This window comes from Cucumis sativus, chromosome 3 (genome assembly GCF_000004075.3).
Source record: "Cucumis sativus cultivar 9930 chromosome 3, Cucumber_9930_V3, whole genome shotgun sequence".
Lineage (NCBI taxonomy): Eukaryota > Viridiplantae > Streptophyta > Magnoliopsida > Cucurbitales > Cucurbitaceae > Cucumis > Cucumis sativus.
In genome coordinates, this window is record NC_026657.2 from 29,180,154 (window position 1) to 29,198,707 (window position 18,554).

Sequence of the window (18,554 nt, forward strand, 5' to 3'; positions counted from 1 at the left end):
AAATAATAAAAACAAGTACACAATTTTTAAATGCATTTCCCTCTCACTTCTCCACAATAATATTCCTTTCTTTTTAAAAAATTTGTTTCCTATTTTCCATTCCTATTATATCTCACAATATTCCAACTTACTCATTCCATTGCTTCAACTTTCACACTTTGCCATCTCAATTTTTAAAAACTTGAAACCTTTATTTTAAATCAAAATCGCTCCATTTATGTACCCATTTCTTTATTGCCTTTTAGTTTTCCCTATATTCAACTTTTGTAAATAAGTAGGCATTTCTTTTTTGGCTATTTAAAATATATGTTATATATTTTCCTTTTCTACCAAATTATGGTGTTAAGACCGAATTTGTGACTATAGAAGGAAAGAATACAAAATATATATATATATATATGAATCGTTACAGTATTTTACTTGTATTTACCAACTTTGATTTAGACTATGGATTGGTTTTTAATAAGAAACCCAAATATTGAAAATTGGGAAGAGATAAACCATATAACCCCTAAGCACAGATATGAATATGGGTAACGTGTTGGTTTGTTGAGGATGAGCAAGTGGTGAGAAAAATTCGTAATAATCCCATGAGTGACCACTCCAATCAAAATTCTCTTCCCCTCATGAATTCAGTTCCCTTTATGTCCAATCTTCTTCCAACGCGCTGCATGCCATTCCTATATATCTCCATTACGACACTCAAGAGGTTAAGCAAGGTCACTTCAATTCAAAGAACAAATTCATAAATTGATTTGATTGAAACCCATCTTTTTTTTAAAAAAAATAATAATAAAACTTCAAAGAATAATAATCAATCGATTGCGACTTCCACCAAAATTGGAATCGATTCCACTTCACTAAATTATGTTTTCTCTTTGCAACCCTCCTCCTATAAATTCAACACCTTAAATCCCTTCTTCACCTGCAAGCAACAAAATCACTACACACACAACACAACCCATTTGATCTTTATAAAATGTCGACGCGTATGATCAGCAGCTTCTTCCCTACCAACCGCAAGGAACAATACTACGTTGAGGATCGGTCCGGCTGCGAAAAGTGTCCTACTGAAGATCGAAAAGAACGCTACCAGGGCGAGGATCGACGAATGTTTGACAAATTCTTTGACGATCGGAAGGAACGCTACTACGTCGAAAACCGCCATTCTTACAGGCAATTTCCGGAGAAAGATGTGGTGTCAGCCGATTCCTTCCGATCTTCCGTTGCTCCAAATTCCTCTGCCATAAACGCTCAGATTGACTGGAAGGAAACCGGTGATGCATACGTTTTCAAGTTAGATCTTCCCGGAGTGAAAAAACATGAAGTGAAACTGGAGATTGAAGAGAATGGAGCTCTGTGTATCAGCACTGAAATTAGGGCTGAGAGAGAGGAGAGAACCGATATTTGGCATCGCATGGAACGAAGTAGTGGAAGGATCTACCGACGTATTGTGTTGCCGGACGGTGCCGATGTGGATAAAGTGAGGGCAGAAATGTATAACGGAGTGTTGAACGTCACTGTGCCTAAATACCAATTCAGGAAGCCGATGGCCAGAGTTGTCCAAATTTCTGGACATTAAAATCCCATATGATCAATGAAGCATATTAAAATAATAATACTAATAGTAACGCTTTTATTTTACGATTTGAAATAAAAACAATGAAATATTATCACTATGTTGTGCTTTCAGGGCATTAATAAAATTTTTATTACGTTGCTCTTGATCCAAAGAGTGTTTTCAATAATGAAAAAAAATTGAGTTACACAAACATTTGCGGGCAATGCCCTCCAATCATTCCGTGCCATGTGTGTGGGTACATTATTTTCTTACTTATATATATATGCTTCCAACCCTATATTTGGTTTATGGCACAAAATTCAAATCATTTACAGCTTTTTGGCTATAGTACAAAGAAATAGAATTTCAAATTTCAATCTCATTTTGAACTCCAAATATTGCTCTTTTCAAAATACCTTCAATGATATCACATGGTTATAAAGGACCGCTAGAGCAAATTCCAATTTTTATCTACGAAAACTGATGTTAAATAATGTACTATCAACATTGTAATTAATCGACAAAACATGTTAAATATTATTGTCTTAAAAACCTAATGATAAAGGAGGTACGGTAAAGATGGTCATTAATCGACAAAAAAAATATTAAATAAATAACATAAAATTTACAAATTTTAAAAATACACCTTTTTTTTAATTTAGAATCTTAAAAGCAAATAACATGAAGTGATGTTTTAAAATAATATAAAAGATGCATATTTTTCTAAATATTTTTCAATAAGATAGGTTTTAAATTTTAAAAATATAGATATAAATAAGATACGTTTTAAATTTTAAAATTAATGAACTCATGTAATTTTAATATATATTATGATTTGATAAGCGTGGTTAAATATTTTAATTTATTTTATTATTTTTAAAAATATCTCAATTATTTATTTTTTAAATATATATATATAATGACCACCAAAATAAAAATATATAAATAAACCTAAATTAGTTCCATTTAAAATATAATTACAAATACTTATTAAAATTATAATAAAATATAAAAAATGAGAACCATATGTTTGATTAAAAAATGTTTTTCAAAAACACATTTTTGTTTGAAACCATTTTGTTAGAAATCTATTTTGAGGATGGAGGGAGAGAAGAAGTGGGACGAATGAAATTTCCTTTTCCCACTCATCCATGGTCGAGATTTGGAGCCCTCATCGTAATTCTTTTTATCATCTTTCGGCTGATGTCCAATCTTCTTCTGACGTGCTGCATCCCATTCCTATACATCTCCATTACAACACTCCATATGCTTGGAGGTTAACCAAAGAACAAATTCATTTATTTGATTGAAACCCATGCATCTTTGAAAGAAAAAACTTCAAAGAATAATCAATCGCGATTGCGACTTCCACCAACATTGGAATCGATCCCACTTCACTTCACTAAATTATGTTCTCCCTTTGTAATCCTCCTCCTATAAATTCACCACACTAATCACTTCTTCACCTGCAAGCAACAAAATCACTACACACAAACAGATTTTAATAATTTCTTTTAAAAAATGGAGGAGATCAAGCGTATGTTCGAATACATCTTTTCTGAAAAGGATTCGTCCGACAGCGGAAAGTGCCCTGAAGGTAAGAAAGAACGCTACCGCCAAAATTATTGCAGGCAATTTCCCAATAAAGATGAGGTTCGAGCCCATTCCTTTGTTCCAAATTCCCCTATAAACCCTGAGACTGAATGGCTTGAAACCCCTCATGAATACTTTTTCAAGTTAGATCTTGCCGGATTGAAAAAGCATGAAGTAAAATTGGAGATTGATGACTACAATAAAGTTCTATGTATCAGCAGGGATTTTGGGGCTGAGAGGGAGAAGATAACCGGTCATAGGAGTCGTCTGAAACGAGATAAAGGAACGGTCTACTGGCGTTTGGTGGATACCGATAATGTGAGAGCAGAAATGGATAACGGAGTATTGACCGTCAGCGTGCCTAAATGTGTCCCAATGATGAAATGCGAGTACAGGAAGCACAAGGCCAGACTTGTCCAAATCAAGTCCAAAAACTCTGGACACTAAAATTCATAAGAGATTGAAGCATATTAAAATAGTAATAATAATAATAATAATAGTAACGCTTTTATTTTGTGCTTTCAAATAAGAAAAATAATAATAAAATGATTATCACTATGTTATGCTTTTAGAGAATTAATAAAAAAAATTATTAGGGTGCTTTTCCTAATAGTGTTTCCAAGAATGAAAGAATATATGAGCTTAAGGTATGCAAAATTTTATTGAGTACACTAAAGTTGCAATGCCCAACCATCATTTTCACTCTATTCCACAGTCCAATCATTCCTTGCCACGTGTGTACATGATTTTCTTAACTCTAGCCTTCAAAACTCAAATCATTTACATCTTTTGGTTATACTAAAAAGAAATAGAATTTCAAATTTCAATCTGATTTTGAACCCCAAATATTATTCTTTCCAAAATGTCACATGGTTATAAATGACAGATCAATTGACCACAAGCAAATTTTTTTGATCCATGCAATGTGTGGACTGTGGATGGCCAAACAAATCAGAGTCTCCTTTTAGCCTCAACACAAGAAGACAAAATAACTAATTGAATGTAAAATGTAACCATAAATTGGCTATTTAGGTTCATGTTTAATAAGTATTTTATTGAAACAAGAAGTTTACGTTTATTGATTTTCTTTTCTTGGCAAAAGAGTGTGTTTAAGTTGAGTGAGTTCAAATTACTTTGTTCCTTCCAAACTTAAATAACTCAAAATATGTTTCCCTTTATAAAGTTTTAGAATTAGGAACTATTTGTGTTCCAATTGAGCATCAATGCTTTTTCGATTATATATATATATATTGTGTGTTTTCTCTACACTTTAATTTAAAATATTTTCAAAAAAATAAATTTGAAAAAAAAACGAAATGAAGAAGGCTGATTTAAACTTTGCAGGAGGATCGCTTGAAGGCGAGTCATGGCATCTTATTTTTTGTTTCCAATTCCTCGATTTAAAAAACCCCATTCGTTACGCCTAAAATAGTCACATCATCCTTCGCAAAAAAAGTCTAGGACTAAAAATGAAAACGACGTCCCATCATAACTTGGGTGCCGTCCCACCACCGTCGCTGGAGACCAATCCGGCGGAAAAGGCAGTGGTGCACAAGTCTTTATACTGGGGACACGATGCCCAAGTTCTGTTCACCGGTTGGCCGGGGACGAACTCGGGGATGTACGCATTGGCGGTGATATTCGTGTTTGTTCTGGCGGTGATGGTGGAATGGCTTAATTCCTGCAACTTCATGAAGCAAAACGGAGAGAGTGTGGGGAAGGTGGTGGTGCAAACGGCGATACACGCAGTGCGTACGGGTTTAAGTTATATGGTGATGCTAGCAGTGATGTCGTTCAACGGCGGGATCTTCTTGGCTGCGGTGGGTGGCCATGCTGTGGGCTTCGTTCTTTTCAAAAGGCGAGGCGAAAGAAAGGATGTCCTATAAGATCCTAGAATGGGCCTTGATTGTGTGGGCTTTCATGTGTAATGCCCACAAAACCCAATAACAAAGCCCATTGACCAACAAAATGCATACTTTTTCTTCCTAATTTCAATTCTTATCAAATAACCACTGTAATTTCAATTCTTCCTTTTTCTTTTTCTTTTTTGGATTATCCTTTTTGCTTTAGATTTTTCTAAATCTTAAATAAAAATCTATGGAATTTTATTTAATTGAGAGAGAGAGAGGGAGAAGAAATATATGTTAGTAAAAGAAGATGAAATGTGAATGTTACGAAATGGATAGTCGGGAAAAAGCAACAAAACGTAAACATGAACAATAATAAAGAAAGAGGATTCATAAATGTAAAGAAAAGCATTTAATCCATTAGGAGTGGAAATTGAAGGCATTCCTATATGGTTAAAGATGAATATGTGGCACGTGGAGAAGTTGGTGACACGTAGGTGGACTACGTCATCAACATTGAATATCTACCTTTGTTATTTAATTCTAGTTGAAAAGGCAAAAAGGCAAAAGGCAGTTGAGGAAAGCCAAAGGGGCAGTGCAAGCAAGTGGAGAGTATTCCCTCTTTTACTAAAACTATTCTTCTCTTCCTCTCTTATTCCTTCTTAACCAACTCTCCACCTTTTATTCTAAACAAAATTAATTAACCATTTTCATAAATCAATCATTTTCATTCCAAGCTTTGTCAACTTCCAATGTCCTCATCCACTTGACCCAAAACCCTCATCCTAACATTCGTTTAAATGCTCTAATTATCAATTTTCTCGTAATTAAAAATCTCTCTCTCTCTATATATATATATATACGTTTTTATGTCAAATTAATACATATAGAGAATGAGATGCCTATACCCAATATTGTTGTTTATAGAATATATAACAATTTATTGACACAATAAGAGATGAAAAATACACTTATTTTCCCATCCACTCTTGATCATAACTATGAGTGACTGACCATAATCCCTCACCCAACAAAGAACAAAAAATCTTGATGTGTACATTATAGTCGCTAGCTATCCCTAGCAATTCTCGTCCACATTAGAATGCCAAAATTCTTATTCTTTTTATTTTTCTCCCATCTAACTTCAACTTACTAAATTTCATAAAATTCCGCAACTCTTAAATCATTTCAATAAATCCATTCTTGGGGAAGCTTGATTTCCTGGTCCGTTGATGGCTCTCGACGGGTGTTTCGTTTTTGATAATTTCCACCATGGTTGGTTTGCATCCTCAATAGAACATCTACCAAATCATCACCACAACAAAAATACATCTAATCATTGTCTATTTTTCTTGAAACTATTTTGATTGTAATTGGTGGTAAAGAGTTTTTAAGTTTACCGTTGTCTGAATTGAATCGTCCACCGTCGACGGGTTCAAAATGGGGATTATTGCAAATGTCGTCAAGCTTAAGATTCAAAGCTTTCATTACTTTTGCAGGAACCAACACCGTTGAACACGCTGTGAATCAAAAGAGAGAAACTCATGATTTGATTTAACTCATTATACCAAATCTAAATGTTCTCTATATTCAGTACCTGGCTGCTTTCGGCGTTCCTCAGCTTCTGCGTTGGAATGTCGAGGCAAAAATACACCAGTTCCAGCGATTTCTCTTTTGCCTCCTTCAGTTCTAGAGCCCTGTGGCGGTGGAAGCCACGCCGATGAGGACAATCTGTTGTAGTCACTCATTCCATTTTGAACCATCTCATGAGAATTTATCTGCTCATCAACAGTCAAGTTCTGTCGCTGCATAAGAATTTGAGTCCAATGAGGAAGTAAATAGAGTTGCTAATTCAACACAAATACAAATTCCCAATTGACCACCGTAAGGCAGTTAAGAGATTTACTTGCGGACCATGCAACTTCAGGTAGAATCCGGTACCAGTCGTCGGGTTTTTCACCGGAACAAAGACTTGAGATGTTCCTCTGTTTTGATGAAGAAACCCCCCATGGCTCTCATTGATTCGCATCCTCGCAACTTCCTCTGCAACCGCATGCAACAAATCCCTTGAAGGCGGAGGAGATTGAGCCTTAGAATTAGCTTTTGGACTTCCACGACTAGAAACTTGACTACAGCTACTTCCACTCTCCATATCACACAGAGTGGATTGTGGTGATCCAGACAAAACCAATATCTAGAAAAGAAAAGAAAACCCAAGATCAGATAAAATAAAACTACAAGAAACAGAGGATCAACTATGTTGGAAATTGAAACGAACGTCATCAATGGTGAAGCGAGGCATACGAAGAATCAAACCAGAGACAGAATCCTCCTCGTCTCTTAACGTCTCGCTTGAACCCTCCAATGATTCATCCAAGCAGCAGTTTTGGTCATTTTGGTGTAACATGTTATCATCATCAGCAAGAAACTGAGGAGGAAGCCAAAACTCGTTGTCATCCAAACTCTCAGCCATGACCATTGTTTAAAGAAAACGCCACCGACCAAGTCGAACACACAATGGAATCAGAAACAGAGGAAACGCGAAGCCTATAAAGTGAATAGAAAGGTGGAAGAGGACAAATATTGAAAAGAGAGTGATTCTTTATAGAAGAAAGAAAAAAGGAATTTTTAATAAATAAAAGTGTATTGGGGCTTCATGGGTGAGTCGTGAATGTAATGTACATGTACATACGATTTGTATAATGTCCATTCTCGAAAAGTATGCATCTAATGTGTGACTAAAATATTCAATCCCAATTTATCATAGTAAAATTGACACTTCCTTCTCTCCCACAATTAATTCCCAAAGAAATTGATAAATTGGGTGCCATACTAGTACATATGCTATATTGTATAAGCTAAGTGGGTATAGAATTAAATGTGAGAGAGGTATACGTGTTTGTAAGCGAGAAGAAGGAAAATAAACGGAATGCAGCGTGTGATGGAAAAGTGTCCAAATTGAGCGCAACCAAAGGGTTGAATACTAACCGACTCTTTTATTAGCCAACCGAACCAAAACCAATTTTTCATAAATAATAATTCGTGACAACTTTGTTTCTTATGATATAAATCAGATTAGTGTTTGATAATTAGTTTTAATTCTATATCATGGTTTATTAGTATGATTTTGGAGATAAATTCTGAATGAAGATTTGGCGTTGGAAACTGGAGACTCACTATGTGGACGATAATATAACACCGCCCCTAACTTCTAAACATAAAGTTTGCTTGGTTGAAGATTTAAAATAATATTTGAATGGAATACATTTATGATTTGATGTATTTGTTTTTCTTTTCTATTTTTTTTGTTTGGAATCATTTTTTGACCTTATAGTTTTTTTTATGTCAAATACAATCTTTCCTAAATGGTATAACTTTTATGTAAAAGTCTCTATGTAGATTGCATATAATTCCATTTCGAGTTTGGAATTTATGTCTCAACCTTTTGCTAACATAAAGTACACATGCAAATTATTTAAGATTGGGGTAAATTTTATATCATTGATCTAACTATTTTATTATATTAGACGCAAATGTACAAAGTGACGTATATGATCAAGGATAAGCAACTACCATAATAAAACACTAAAAATATTGTTCGTTTAATTATAGGTGTTTGGTGGCCTCGACATTCAATCCGTTATCCTATTGTCTTGGTATGACCTTGATATTTTTTTAGTTGATATGGACGCAAGATTTTTGCACGAGCCGCTCAAGTGATAGACCCAAACTATGAGGCACTAACTTTTTCCTGAGGATGTACAATTCCTCTCTGCCCTTTCAATTTTTCGAGACCAACTTTAACAAATTTATAATGGTGTGTACAATAAGGTTCCTTTGAATTGATATTTTTGCATTGAAAATAGAGCTATACATAGAGTGTTTCACGTAGGTTTGTCTTTTAAATACTCCTTGTGATAGTCTTAATTGCTTAGTACAAATAAACAAGCTTCTGATTAGTTGATATGGCCTTATATATGTTTGCCCCATCTAGTTGATGTTGTTGTTTTTCAATTACTATTACAATTGAAACAAATATATAAATAGCGATGCGAAGAAAGAGACAATTGATATTTTGGAGAATAGGTATCCTCAAAACTTTAGTCTAAATCTATACTCCAAAATGGAGAGAGGTAAAGCCTCTACTTGTAGAGGTTAATTTTTTTTTTTCTTTATTAAAGAGAAGCAATAAGAAATCTAGTCATATTTATTGATAGAAATTAAATTTGATAAGTTTATTATTGTGATCATAAATGATTAGAAATGAGCGCTTTAGCATTTTGTAGTGTTTTATTTAGTGTCCTTTTGGTTAGAAGGACAATAATTCTTAATTGACCCTAAACCCTATATTTAATAAAGAGAGGAAAAAAATTAGATACTCTATTATATTGGTGCTTCCTAATGCAATGTCCATTAAACTAAAGGGGAGGTTGAAGGTGGAGTTCCACTATGTGGAAGTAATGAGGTAGGAATCTTAAGCATATGGCACGATTCTTCACGAAACTGAGTTTTTCCAATGAAGTGAATAAAAAAAAAGAGAGAGAGAGAGAAGCATTGAATTTGGGTTGAAATAAAGACCAAAATATGGTATATTCATTTGTGCTAAAAGATGAACGGCGGAGAGCAATATTGATGAAAACACATGTTTGGGTTAGGCCATTCTGAGGTTAGTTGTAACGTCTGATTTGAATATCTCACAGCCACAAACACACACACATGCGGGGTTCGCCCATCCTCGTCTTTGCTTTAGTGGAGGCATCGTCGTTGGCCACTAAAATCAGCGGAAACGCGGTGGAAACGGACGCCGGAATTTGGGGGAGTTATTTGCATATCACCCGCCAATTAGGCAAAATAAATGGCGCGTAATTTGGACTAATCTTCGGGCCCATTTAAGTGAATAAAAGGTAGTCCACCAGCAGTTGCTGTTGAGCTTACTGTCATCCATCCATTCATCACACATGCTAACAAATATTGTAATTGGCTTTTTTCAAAATTTGAGCATCTTTTTAAGACTTTGAGTCTCTCACATTGAATCCACATTATTAGATTTGACTTTTCGTTTCCAATTCTGTAACAAAACACATAACTAACACTGAACACTCCTTTTTGTTATTTTCTTAATATTAAATCAACAAAACATCTCTTTTCACTGCGCCTCTTCTACAGTTTAATCAAAGATTCAATTGGTTACAAAATGAAATGGAGTCCAGCCATGCATTCGGTGGCTCTCTCATTGTCATAGGATTCTAATTTTGTAAAGAAAAGGGAAGAATAATAATGATAATGTGAATGTGAAATCTAAATCCCAATTCCCAAAACTTGATCTCGTTGCTACCTTTTTTTCCCTTCCCCCCATTTCCCACCATGTGTAGTTGGCATGCAAGCCAGGCTGCACCATTTCATTAGTACTTGTCACTAAAAATGTGTAAATCCTCGTGATAACAACTATTTTTTTAACAGGGAGAGAAAAATGTTGTGTACTCCTAAAAAAAACGCCATTGTTTGTTAGGTGGGAAGCGGTGAGAAGAGACCCAAGCATCAAACAAAGTGAGGGTGACATAATTTGTAGGTTAGTTGGGTGGAAATGGAATAAATTGAAAATTAAAGACAAAACTATATTATGAAGAATTGAAGTTTAGAACTGTACAAAATAAGTTTATATGTGTAAAAGAGTATGAAGGAGATGAAATGGAATCTAGAGGAGAGGGAGTAAAGGGGTAGCATGCGCGCAAATGGCCAACATCCATAGTGCGCCCCATGTGCGTCTTCTTAGTGACAGATGACAGTTAATGTCGGTCCACGTAACACCAATAACTACCTTACTACGCCCCCACTATCTTTTCTTTCTTTTCCACCTCAATCAATATTCACCTCCCTAATTTTTCTCTAATTGCCTTCATTACTATTTTCATCCTTTCTTTAAAAAAATTATTCCAAAAAAAAATCGAAGGAAAAGGTGGGTCTTATCCCGGTAAAAGAAGAGAAGAAAGTGAAGATTGATATCTACCACGTGGAAAAGTAAGTGCCACGTACGTGGGCTACGTAATCAAGACTTTGAATATCTACACTTTTATTGATTCTTCTTTCAAAAGGGGAGTTGAGGAGGAACAAGGCCTAACCGGGGTTGGGCAGCCAAGTGGTGACAGATTCTTCTCTCTTAAGCAAACTATTATTCTCTCCTCCACTCTCTACTTTCTTAATCCAAATTATTAACTTCATTTGTTCACTTAATTAACCATTTATTCTAAATCAATCACTTTCATTCTAATGAAATAAAGTATTGCAAATGGGTATTCTGTCATATCATCAATCAATATTATTATTGAAATGTATTTTGTTATATGCATTACACAAATGGGGAGAGGGAGGACTTAGTGAGAACCCCAAAAATGTTCCCATATGGCCCCCAATGCACATGGCTTCTATAGAATCTATAAGAAAAAATATTTATTGACACAAAAGAGATGGAAAATACATTTATTTTTTTTTCCATCCACCCTTGTTCATCACTTTGAGTGAACCACTATAGCCCTTCACCCAACAAAGAACAAAAAAACCTGTTGTACCTTCTTATATTTGCTAGCTAACCCTAGCAATTCATTTCCTCTTCCTAATTGGAAGACTAAAACTCTTATTCTTTCTAAATCTAACCATAAATCATTCCTCTTTTTTTTTTTTTTTTTTTTCCCAATTTTGTAATGTTTACTATCCAAAACTAAACTTCATCAAATTCCTTAACAATCCTAAAACCCTTTCTATGTAGCCTCGTCTTCCTTTCAGTAAGTCCATTCTTGGGGAAGCTTGATTTCACGCTCTGTTGGTGATTGCCGACGGCTGTTGTGTTTTTGATAATTTCCACCACGGTTCATTTCCAATCTCAACAGAAGATCTACAACATCACAATAACCAAAACAGAATTAATAAGACAAGTTTCTGGAAACTGAGGAGAGGATTGTTGTGCTAATAATTAACGGTGGAGGCCGTGTAGATTTACCATTCTTTGAATCGAATCGTCCGCCAGCCACGGGTTGAAGATGGGGCTGACTGCAAATGTCGTCGTAGTTAAGATTCAAGGCTTGCATCACTCTTGCAGGAACCAACACCGTAGAACAGGCTGTGGGATTGAAAAAGAAACGCATGGTTTAACTTCAACTCATTACCCAAATTGGTGACTGATGAGGATTTGATAATTTAGGTTTATGAAGAAGGATGAGAGTACGAACCAGGCTTTCTACGTTGCTCAGATTGGGTGGTGGTATGTCGAGGCAAAAAGACGCCAGTTCCTGCGCATTCTCTTTTGCCTCCTTGAGTTCCGAGAAACAGAGTCCTCATTCCAGAGCAGCCCTGCGGCGGTGGAAGCCAAGCAGATGACGAAAATCCCCTACAGCCTCTCACTCCATTCGGAACCATTGGATGGATGTGTTGATGTTGATACCCTGCTGGAGAGTTTAACTGCTCACCGACAGTCAAGTTTTGTCGCTGCATAATTTCCTTCTGTTGCAGGTGCTGAAACTGCCAAGGAATATGAATCCGATAAGGAATCAAAATAGAATGATAATTCAACACAAGTACAGGTACCCAATTGACCAAATAATTTAATCGTCATAAAGGAGTTGAGATATTTACTTGTAGAGCCTGCAATTGCTGGTAAAACCCAGTGCCGGTTGTCAAAGTTTTAACCGGAACAGAGACTTGAGATGCTCCTCTGTTGTGATGAAGAAGCCCATGGTTCTCATTGATTCGCATCCTCGCAACTTCCTCTGCAGCCGCATGTAACAGATCCCATGTAGCCGGAGGAGATTGAGTCTTACAATTACCTTTTGGACTTCCACGACTAGAAACTTGACTGCAACCACTTCCACTCCCCATATCGCACAGAGTCGATTGAGGAGATCTGGACAAAACCATTGTCTGAGAAAACAAAAAATCCAAGATTAGACCAAATAACAGAAAAGAAAGTAAGAGAAATGAGGTTCGAAGTAAAACCTACGTCGTCAATTGATGAACGAGGCATACGGAGAGTGGTCAAGCCAGCAACAGACTCCTCCTCATCACTCTCCGTCTCGCTTGAACCCTTCAAAGATTCACCAGAAGAACCGAAATCGGAAAAGCCACCAAAAGTCCCAAACTCAAATGGAAAAGAAGGGGGAACGGATTGGAAAGGAGTGGAACCCAAGCAGTTAGGGTCAATGTTCTTGTTGGTAGTAGCACAAGGCTTTTGGTGTAACATGTTATCATCATCAACAAGAAACTGAGGAGGAAGCCAAAACTCACCGTCGTCTAGATTGTCAGCCATGAGCAGCGTTGAAAACAAAGTCACCAAACAAATATAACTCGGTGGGAATGAGAAAGAGAGGTAACGCGAAGCCTAGAGGAATTGAGGAAGGTGAAGGGGGCAGAGACATAAAAGAGATGGATTCTTTATAGAAAAAAAAATAAAGGATAACGAATTTTATAGGAAAAAAAGGGAAAAATAAAATAATATAAAATAATATAAATATAATATAAGATTAAAAATTGAAAGAAAGAAAAAAGAGTAATGAGAGAGGGAGTGATGAATGTAAGGGTTAAGTACGTGCAGATATAATCTTAAAGCGTCCCTTCACAAAGCTATCGCCAGTTGTCGGGTCGGTTTTTCGGGGGCCCATCGCCTCACGCCACGAACTCCCTATAACCTTCTCTCTCTCTCTCTTACTGCCTTCCAAGTTCCAACAATCACACTATACCATCAATTTCCTTTTTCCTAATCAAGGTTAAAAAATATCTTTATTTCATACAAATATAGATAACAACAACAATGGTTTGCATGCATCTCAACCTCTTCATCGCTCTTCTCCAACTTACCACACTCAAAATACTTAAATACTTGGCAAGGATTGAAGCTACAACACCATATATTTATCCTTTCAACTCTAAATTTTCCTTCATATTGGACTTTGCTTGGACTAAATCCTACCTCCAATAAACAAAAATTCGGTGACATCTTAAAAACTAAATTCAACCATTATTGACAAGTTAAAATATTTATATTAATAAGTAACATCTTTATCATTTCTTTTTTAATAATTAAAAAACCAATTCATCTCATCATATGACGTCCAGCACATAAAATATAAATATTGAATGTCATACATTTATAATATATATTAGAAAACTGGGACATTGAATCCACATTAGACTTGACTTTTGGGTGGGAGTAATGTACAAGAGTCGTTGTTGTAATTTTGTGGATCTTCGTGCCTGCAAGATCTAAGGATTGTCGCAGTGTTCAATTCAAAAAAAAAAAAAATATATATATATATTACAAAAAGGTAAAGAATATATATACACAAATATATTTAAATAATTGTATATGTATGTAGATGTACTATGTACTATGTACTATGTCCTATGTGTGTGTATGCATAGGTAAGAAAAAGAAAAAGGAGAAGGAGAAGATTAAAAGAATTTGAAACTGAAGTGGAGTCCAGCTCTTCCTTGGGTGGCTCTTTCACATACACATTAATAATGATAATTAAGTGAATGTGCAATCTGAATCCCAACTCCCCAGTCTCCTCCTCATATTGCTTCTCTTTTACCATTTTCCCATCACTCAAACTGTATACTACACCTCTAGTTGTATACCTGACAAACCAGCTGGCCATTTCATATTTAATTTCTCTTTCAAAACCTTCTAACTCCAAATTGATTCTTCTTTTTTTACTAATTCAAATTACCCATATACTTCCCGAGGAAATAAGGGGACAAAACGCCAGGTTTAGGCCCACATGGAGGTACCAATCTTGCATTAAATATATGAAAATGTCGCCGACACTTAGCTTATAAATCAAATTAAAGCACAAATCTTTGTTAGGACACCACTTTAATTTTCTCTTCAAAGGATTGTTTTAATTTAGGAAAAAATCCTCTGACTATCTGTCCGCGTTATGCTTAGTTCCACTCACGTCACTCACTCATCTCAATTTCAAAAGAAGAAAGAAAGAAACGAAGTGATATGTGTTGTATGATCTTTGGTTGTTGTTGAGTTCTATTTTTAGTTTGTGTTAAGTTACGTAGTATATAGTGTTTAAATGTTGATAATGAATGTATAGAGTGACGGTGGCCGACAGATCGTAACATTTGAGTTTTTAGAAAGAGAGAGAGAGACGGTGAGAGGTTTGGTAACAAACTTTGTTTTTAGTGCAATCATTGCTTTTGTTTTCTTATTTTTTTTTCCCCTTAACGTCTAATGTTTTCATCTTCCTCATCACCGACATCAATGGTTATTCATCACACTCCCCTATTTCTTAACCAATTTCCCAAGCAGACCTACTTCTTTTTTTCTTAATAAATTGTGAGCTCTAAAAAATTATTTTTAAAAATTAAAAAAAATATTCGTCCCTTTATTCGAGAATTTCACAATCAACCTTATTTTCAAAATTAATCATGGATTTGGAAAACTTTTTTTTTTTCCCTTTTGATAATCATGTGTGAAAGTCAACAAGACTTCGCTGACTTTTCGAGGGTAACCAATTACACACCTTGAGAATATTTTTAGTGGTAAAAAGAAAGGAAAAGAAAAGTTTACATCTATCATAATCAAGATTCCTTGGCAGGTGTGTCACTGTCATACTTTGCAACATTTTACATAACCATTGCAGTGAAAATTAACTATAGCTTTATTAGAGTTTAGATTCTATTTTACTACGTTTTAGTTTTCACAATTAATTTCTAGGATTTGGCGGTTTTTTTTTTCTTTCTCGTTCACGGGATTCTCTTAGATTTGCACAATATGTATTTTCTTTTAACACAATTGAATTACTCATGAGGTCAATTTATGTAGATAAATTTTAATAAATTGGAATATAAATATCCAAGTTACAATTTTGTAGACAAATGGTGCAATTATAATTCATTGTACAAAATATAGAATGTTGTCAATATTGGTAAGGCATGTAGTCCAAGAAGAAGAAAAGTAAAGGCCCATTTTTAATAGTGAATTGATGGGTCGGGAAGGCCCATTTTAATAAGCCCACTTCGTAAACGAGTTCGTTATTGTGTACATTCATATTTAAAGCATATTGAGTTAAAGTTGAAAAACAAAGGAATAAAAATAATGTAAAGTATGGTAAAAATCAAAATTGGGGAATATTAAGAAGAAAAAATCAAAATTGAAAACATAATGAAGGGAATTAGATCGAGAGGTGTAAAGAGAAGGGGAAAGGAATAGAGGAGGCCTCAATTTTCAAAAAAAGAAGAGAAGAAAAGAAAAAGAGGTTCATTAGGGTGATGATGAATGGATGGATATGGAATATTGATGAGAAAGGACAGCACGGGAAGTTTCCTAGTAGTTGCCTTTGCATATACCAACAAGTTATCTAATAAAATGTTTGATTAATTATATTAATTATTCATTTAATTTATTGGAAACTTCCATACTCTTCACGTGATATGCACGTGGACATCCCATCTTCTAACCCTTTTTTTTTTTTTTTTTTGACAATTTGAATTTCTACTCTGTTTTGTTTTAACTACTCAAATATTTTAGTTGTAGATATAACATGTAAAGATTTGATTATGTAATTACTATCAATGCAATATATAAACAAGGGTAAAACGGAATCAATAAAATTTTAAATTTATCATCCATTGATGTTTGTTATTATTTGTTAAAACATTCAGTCCAAATCTATTTGTCTGTAACTGTAGTGAGATTTGACACGTGGACGGCAGAGATGCAATATCACGCTCGGTATCAACTTTGCAAAGGAATTGTGTTCCTTCTTTCCCTCAGACGCTTGTCCCGTTATTCCTCATTTTTAAGCAATTCGAGCTCCGCCTTGTCTCTTCCCTCATCCTTTCCAACTTACTGCTCCTCCTTCCACAAAACCAACGCCTCAAAGAAGAAGAAGAAGCAACACCAGAAACCTCAAAAATGGTGAAGGATCGGAAGATCGGAGTGGCTCTCGATTTCTCCAACAGCAGCAAAAATGCTCTCAGATGGGCCATTGACAACTTGGCCGATAAGGGTGACACTCTCTTCATCATCTACGTTAACCCCAATTCACTCGAAGAATCTGCCCATCGCCTCTGGGCTGAATCCGGTTCTCGTCAGTAATCAATCCTCTGTTTCTTTTTTCTTCTTCTTCTTGTTTTTTTTTTTTTTTTTTTAAATGCTTTTCTCCTATACTCTTTTTGTAAATCTCGATCACGGTTTGGGTTTTTGCCAGCTTTGATTCCGTTGTCGGAATTCCGAGAGCCTGAAGTTCTAAAGAAATACGATGTCAAAATCGACATCGAGGCCCTCGATATTCTCGACACTGGAGCTAGACAGAAAGAGGTACACAATCTACAATGGGTTTTGATTTTTGAATTTGAACTCTAGATTTATGTTGGAGTGTGATTTTGAAATTAAACTACGATTTCAGATTACGGTTGTGTCGAAGCTGTACTGGGGAGATGCAAGGGAGAAGATTGTTGATGCAATCGAAGATCTGAAGCTGGATTCTCTAGTAATGGGAAGCAGAGGATTAAGCACCATTCGAAGGTTTGTCTTCTTTTTCCTCTTATGAGAACGATGAATCGGTTATTGTAAATTACGAACAATTTCTTAGTGGGAAAATTTCTGTTTGGCTGATCGGAAAACAGGATTCTTCTTGGAAGTGTTAGCAACTACGTGATTACTCATGCTCCTTGCCCTGTTACAGTCGTCAAGGATTCAAACTTCCCGCATCATTAAGGCCTGAAATCGGTGATTACTGGGTTTTGTTCTTAAATCGAGTGACCTTATTTATTAAACATTACGCCTAAATTACTGAACTCCTGAAAATTCTAAAAAATTCTGTTTGTGTCTTCGAAAAACCTTGGCTTCCCTGTTTGGAGGATAATAAAATATTTGAAGAATAATTTGAATTTTGTCATCTCTGCCTTCACTTCATTGTTTAATCCATTGCAAGTTGAGTGAATCTTGGGCTCAATTAAATGGGTTACTATTCATTGATTAGCAGCCAGCGGATTTAATGGCAATTAATTCACTATCAAATGTATTATGTTTCATGTTCAAGATTTAAATATTTTCCTGAATGGCATTATCTTATTAGCTTCTTATTAGGTAATTGGTATAATGGGTACCTCAATATTATATTCAAGAACTGACCCCCCCATGTGCTCTGTTTTCTTTAGGACTGCCCCTCTGATGATTGTTTTTTCTTTTCTTTTCATTTCTGAAAATGTTATTATTTAAAAGAAAGAGGGTTGTCTATACTTATTGAAGGCATTTAAATTGACATTCTAGTTGTGATGCATTGTCATTTTTCATAAATTTGTGTTTTGGATTTTAGTTGCTAGAAATGATAAGAATGAATAGGTTGATTTATATACAAGTGCTTTATATTTGATATATCTACTTGCTGAGGTGTGATAGTGAAATTGAAATTTAAGTGGGAGGGAAAAATTGAAAACTTCAGCTATTGAATTTGGAGAAAATGAAATGGCATAAATCTCTTCACAGCCTAAATTCTCAAATTTGATTATGTTATGTTGTTGTTTTATTTCTATATATTCAATTTAACCAA

The 18,554-nt window shown here is 35.1% G+C and overlaps 6 protein-coding genes across 7 annotated transcripts; 4 read left to right on the top strand and 2 right to left on the bottom strand.

Annotated features, from left to right (window-relative positions):
- Nucleotides 1–912: 912 nt before the first annotated feature.
- LOC101219630 (18.1 kDa class I heat shock protein) lies at nucleotides 913–1,774 on the top strand. Its single transcript, XM_004137700.3, has one exon. The coding sequence runs from the start codon at nucleotides 980–982 to the stop codon at nucleotides 1,580–1,582; it is 603 nt and encodes a 200-aa protein (XP_004137748.1). The 5' UTR covers nucleotides 913–979; the 3' UTR covers nucleotides 1,583–1,774.
- Nucleotides 1,775–3,082: 1,308 nt separating this feature from the next.
- Nucleotides 3,083–3,601, top strand: LOC101221835 (18.1 kDa class I heat shock protein). The gene has a single exon (XM_004137872.1). It carries the CDS (start codon nucleotides 3,083–3,085, stop codon nucleotides 3,599–3,601), a length of 519 nt encoding a protein of 172 aa, XP_004137920.1.
- Nucleotides 3,602–4,623: 1,022 nt separating this feature from the next.
- On the top strand, nucleotides 4,624–5,040 carry LOC101222071 (copper transporter 4). Its single transcript, XM_004137873.2, has one exon. The coding sequence runs from the start codon at nucleotides 4,624–4,626 to the stop codon at nucleotides 5,038–5,040; it is 417 nt and encodes a 138-aa protein (XP_004137921.2).
- An 860-nt stretch (nucleotides 5,041–5,900) lies between these two features.
- On the bottom strand, nucleotides 5,901–7,653 carry LOC101222308. 2 transcript variants are annotated; one of them, XM_031882797.1, is made up of 5 exons: nucleotides 7,280–7,653; nucleotides 6,908–7,195; nucleotides 6,599–6,800; nucleotides 6,402–6,521; nucleotides 5,901–6,302 (listed from the first exon to the last, which is right to left on the bottom strand). In XM_031882797.1, the coding sequence occupies exons 1-5, from the start codon at nucleotides 7,478–7,480 to the stop codon at nucleotides 6,190–6,192; spliced, it is 924 nt and encodes a 307-aa protein (XP_031738657.1). In that variant the 5' UTR covers nucleotides 7,481–7,653; the 3' UTR covers nucleotides 5,901–6,189. The 2 variants fall into 2 exon arrangements, with proteins under 2 accessions (XP_031738657.1, XP_004137922.2); XM_004137874.3 differs by having other exon boundaries at nucleotides 6,599–6,806; nucleotides 7,280–7,642.
- A 3,641-nt stretch (nucleotides 7,654–11,294) lies between these two features.
- On the bottom strand, nucleotides 11,295–13,445 carry LOC101219873 (hypothetical protein). Its single transcript, XM_004137701.3, has 5 exons — nucleotides 12,992–13,445; nucleotides 12,628–12,912; nucleotides 12,225–12,513; nucleotides 11,996–12,115; nucleotides 11,295–11,890 (listed from the first exon to the last, which is right to left on the bottom strand). The coding sequence occupies exons 1-5, from the start codon at nucleotides 13,295–13,297 to the stop codon at nucleotides 11,778–11,780; spliced, it is 1,113 nt and encodes a 370-aa protein (XP_004137749.2). The 5' UTR covers nucleotides 13,298–13,445; the 3' UTR covers nucleotides 11,295–11,777.
- A 3,310-nt stretch (nucleotides 13,446–16,755) lies between these two features.
- Nucleotides 16,756–17,902, top strand: LOC101220109 (universal stress protein PHOS32). The gene is made up of 4 exons (XM_011653574.2): nucleotides 16,756–17,090; nucleotides 17,211–17,320; nucleotides 17,409–17,527; nucleotides 17,629–17,902. Exons 1-4 carry the CDS (start codon nucleotides 16,916–16,918, stop codon nucleotides 17,717–17,719), a joined length of 495 nt encoding a protein of 164 aa, XP_011651876.1. The 5' UTR covers nucleotides 16,756–16,915; the 3' UTR covers nucleotides 17,720–17,902.
- Nucleotides 17,903–18,554: the final 652 nt, after the last annotated feature.

What these genes read in the sequence shown, in the direction of transcription:
- LOC101219630 (XM_004137700.3), top strand. Translation starts at nt 980, where the DNA reads ATGTCGACGCGTATGATCAGCAGCTTCTTCCCTACCAACCGCAAGGAA.
- LOC101221835 (XM_004137872.1), top strand. Translation starts at nt 3,083, where the DNA reads ATGGAGGAGATCAAGCGTATGTTCGAATACATCTTTTCTGAAAAGGAT.
- LOC101222071 (XM_004137873.2), top strand. Translation starts at nt 4,624, where the DNA reads ATGAAAACGACGTCCCATCATAACTTGGGTGCCGTCCCACCACCGTCG.
- LOC101222308 (XM_004137874.3), bottom strand. Translation starts at nt 7,480, where the DNA reads ATGGTCATGGCTGAGAGTTTGGATGACAACGAGTTTTGGCTTCCTCCT. An exon ending in CTCGCTTCACCATTGATGAC is followed by an intron (nt 7,196 to 7,279) that starts GTTCGTTTCAAT and finishes TTTCTTTTCTAG; the next exon opens with ATATTGGTTTTGTCTGGATC. An exon ending in ACGATTCAATTCAGACAACG is followed by an intron (nt 6,303 to 6,401) that starts GTAAACTTAAAA and finishes ATGATTTGGTAG; the next exon opens with ATGTTCTATTGAGGATGCAA.
- LOC101219873 (XM_004137701.3), bottom strand. Translation starts at nt 13,297, where the DNA reads ATGGCTGACAATCTAGACGACGGTGAGTTTTGGCTTCCTCCTCAGTTT. An exon ending in CTCGTTCATCAATTGACGAC is followed by an intron (nt 12,913 to 12,991) that starts GTAGGTTTTACT and finishes TTGTTTTCTCAG; the next exon opens with ACAATGGTTTTGTCCAGATC. An exon ending in ACGATTCGATTCAAAGAATG is followed by an intron (nt 11,891 to 11,995) that starts GTAAATCTACAC and finishes GTGATGTTGTAG; the next exon opens with ATCTTCTGTTGAGATTGGAA.
- LOC101220109 (XM_011653574.2), top strand. Translation starts at nt 16,916, where the DNA reads ATGGTGAAGGATCGGAAGATCGGAGTGGCTCTCGATTTCTCCAACAGC. An exon ending in CTGGGCTGAATCCGGTTCTC is followed by an intron (nt 17,091 to 17,210) that starts GTCAGTAATCAA and finishes GGTTTTTGCCAG; the next exon opens with CTTTGATTCCGTTGTCGGAA. An exon ending in CTGGAGCTAGACAGAAAGAG is followed by an intron (nt 17,321 to 17,408) that starts GTACACAATCTA and finishes CTACGATTTCAG; the next exon opens with ATTACGGTTGTGTCGAAGCT.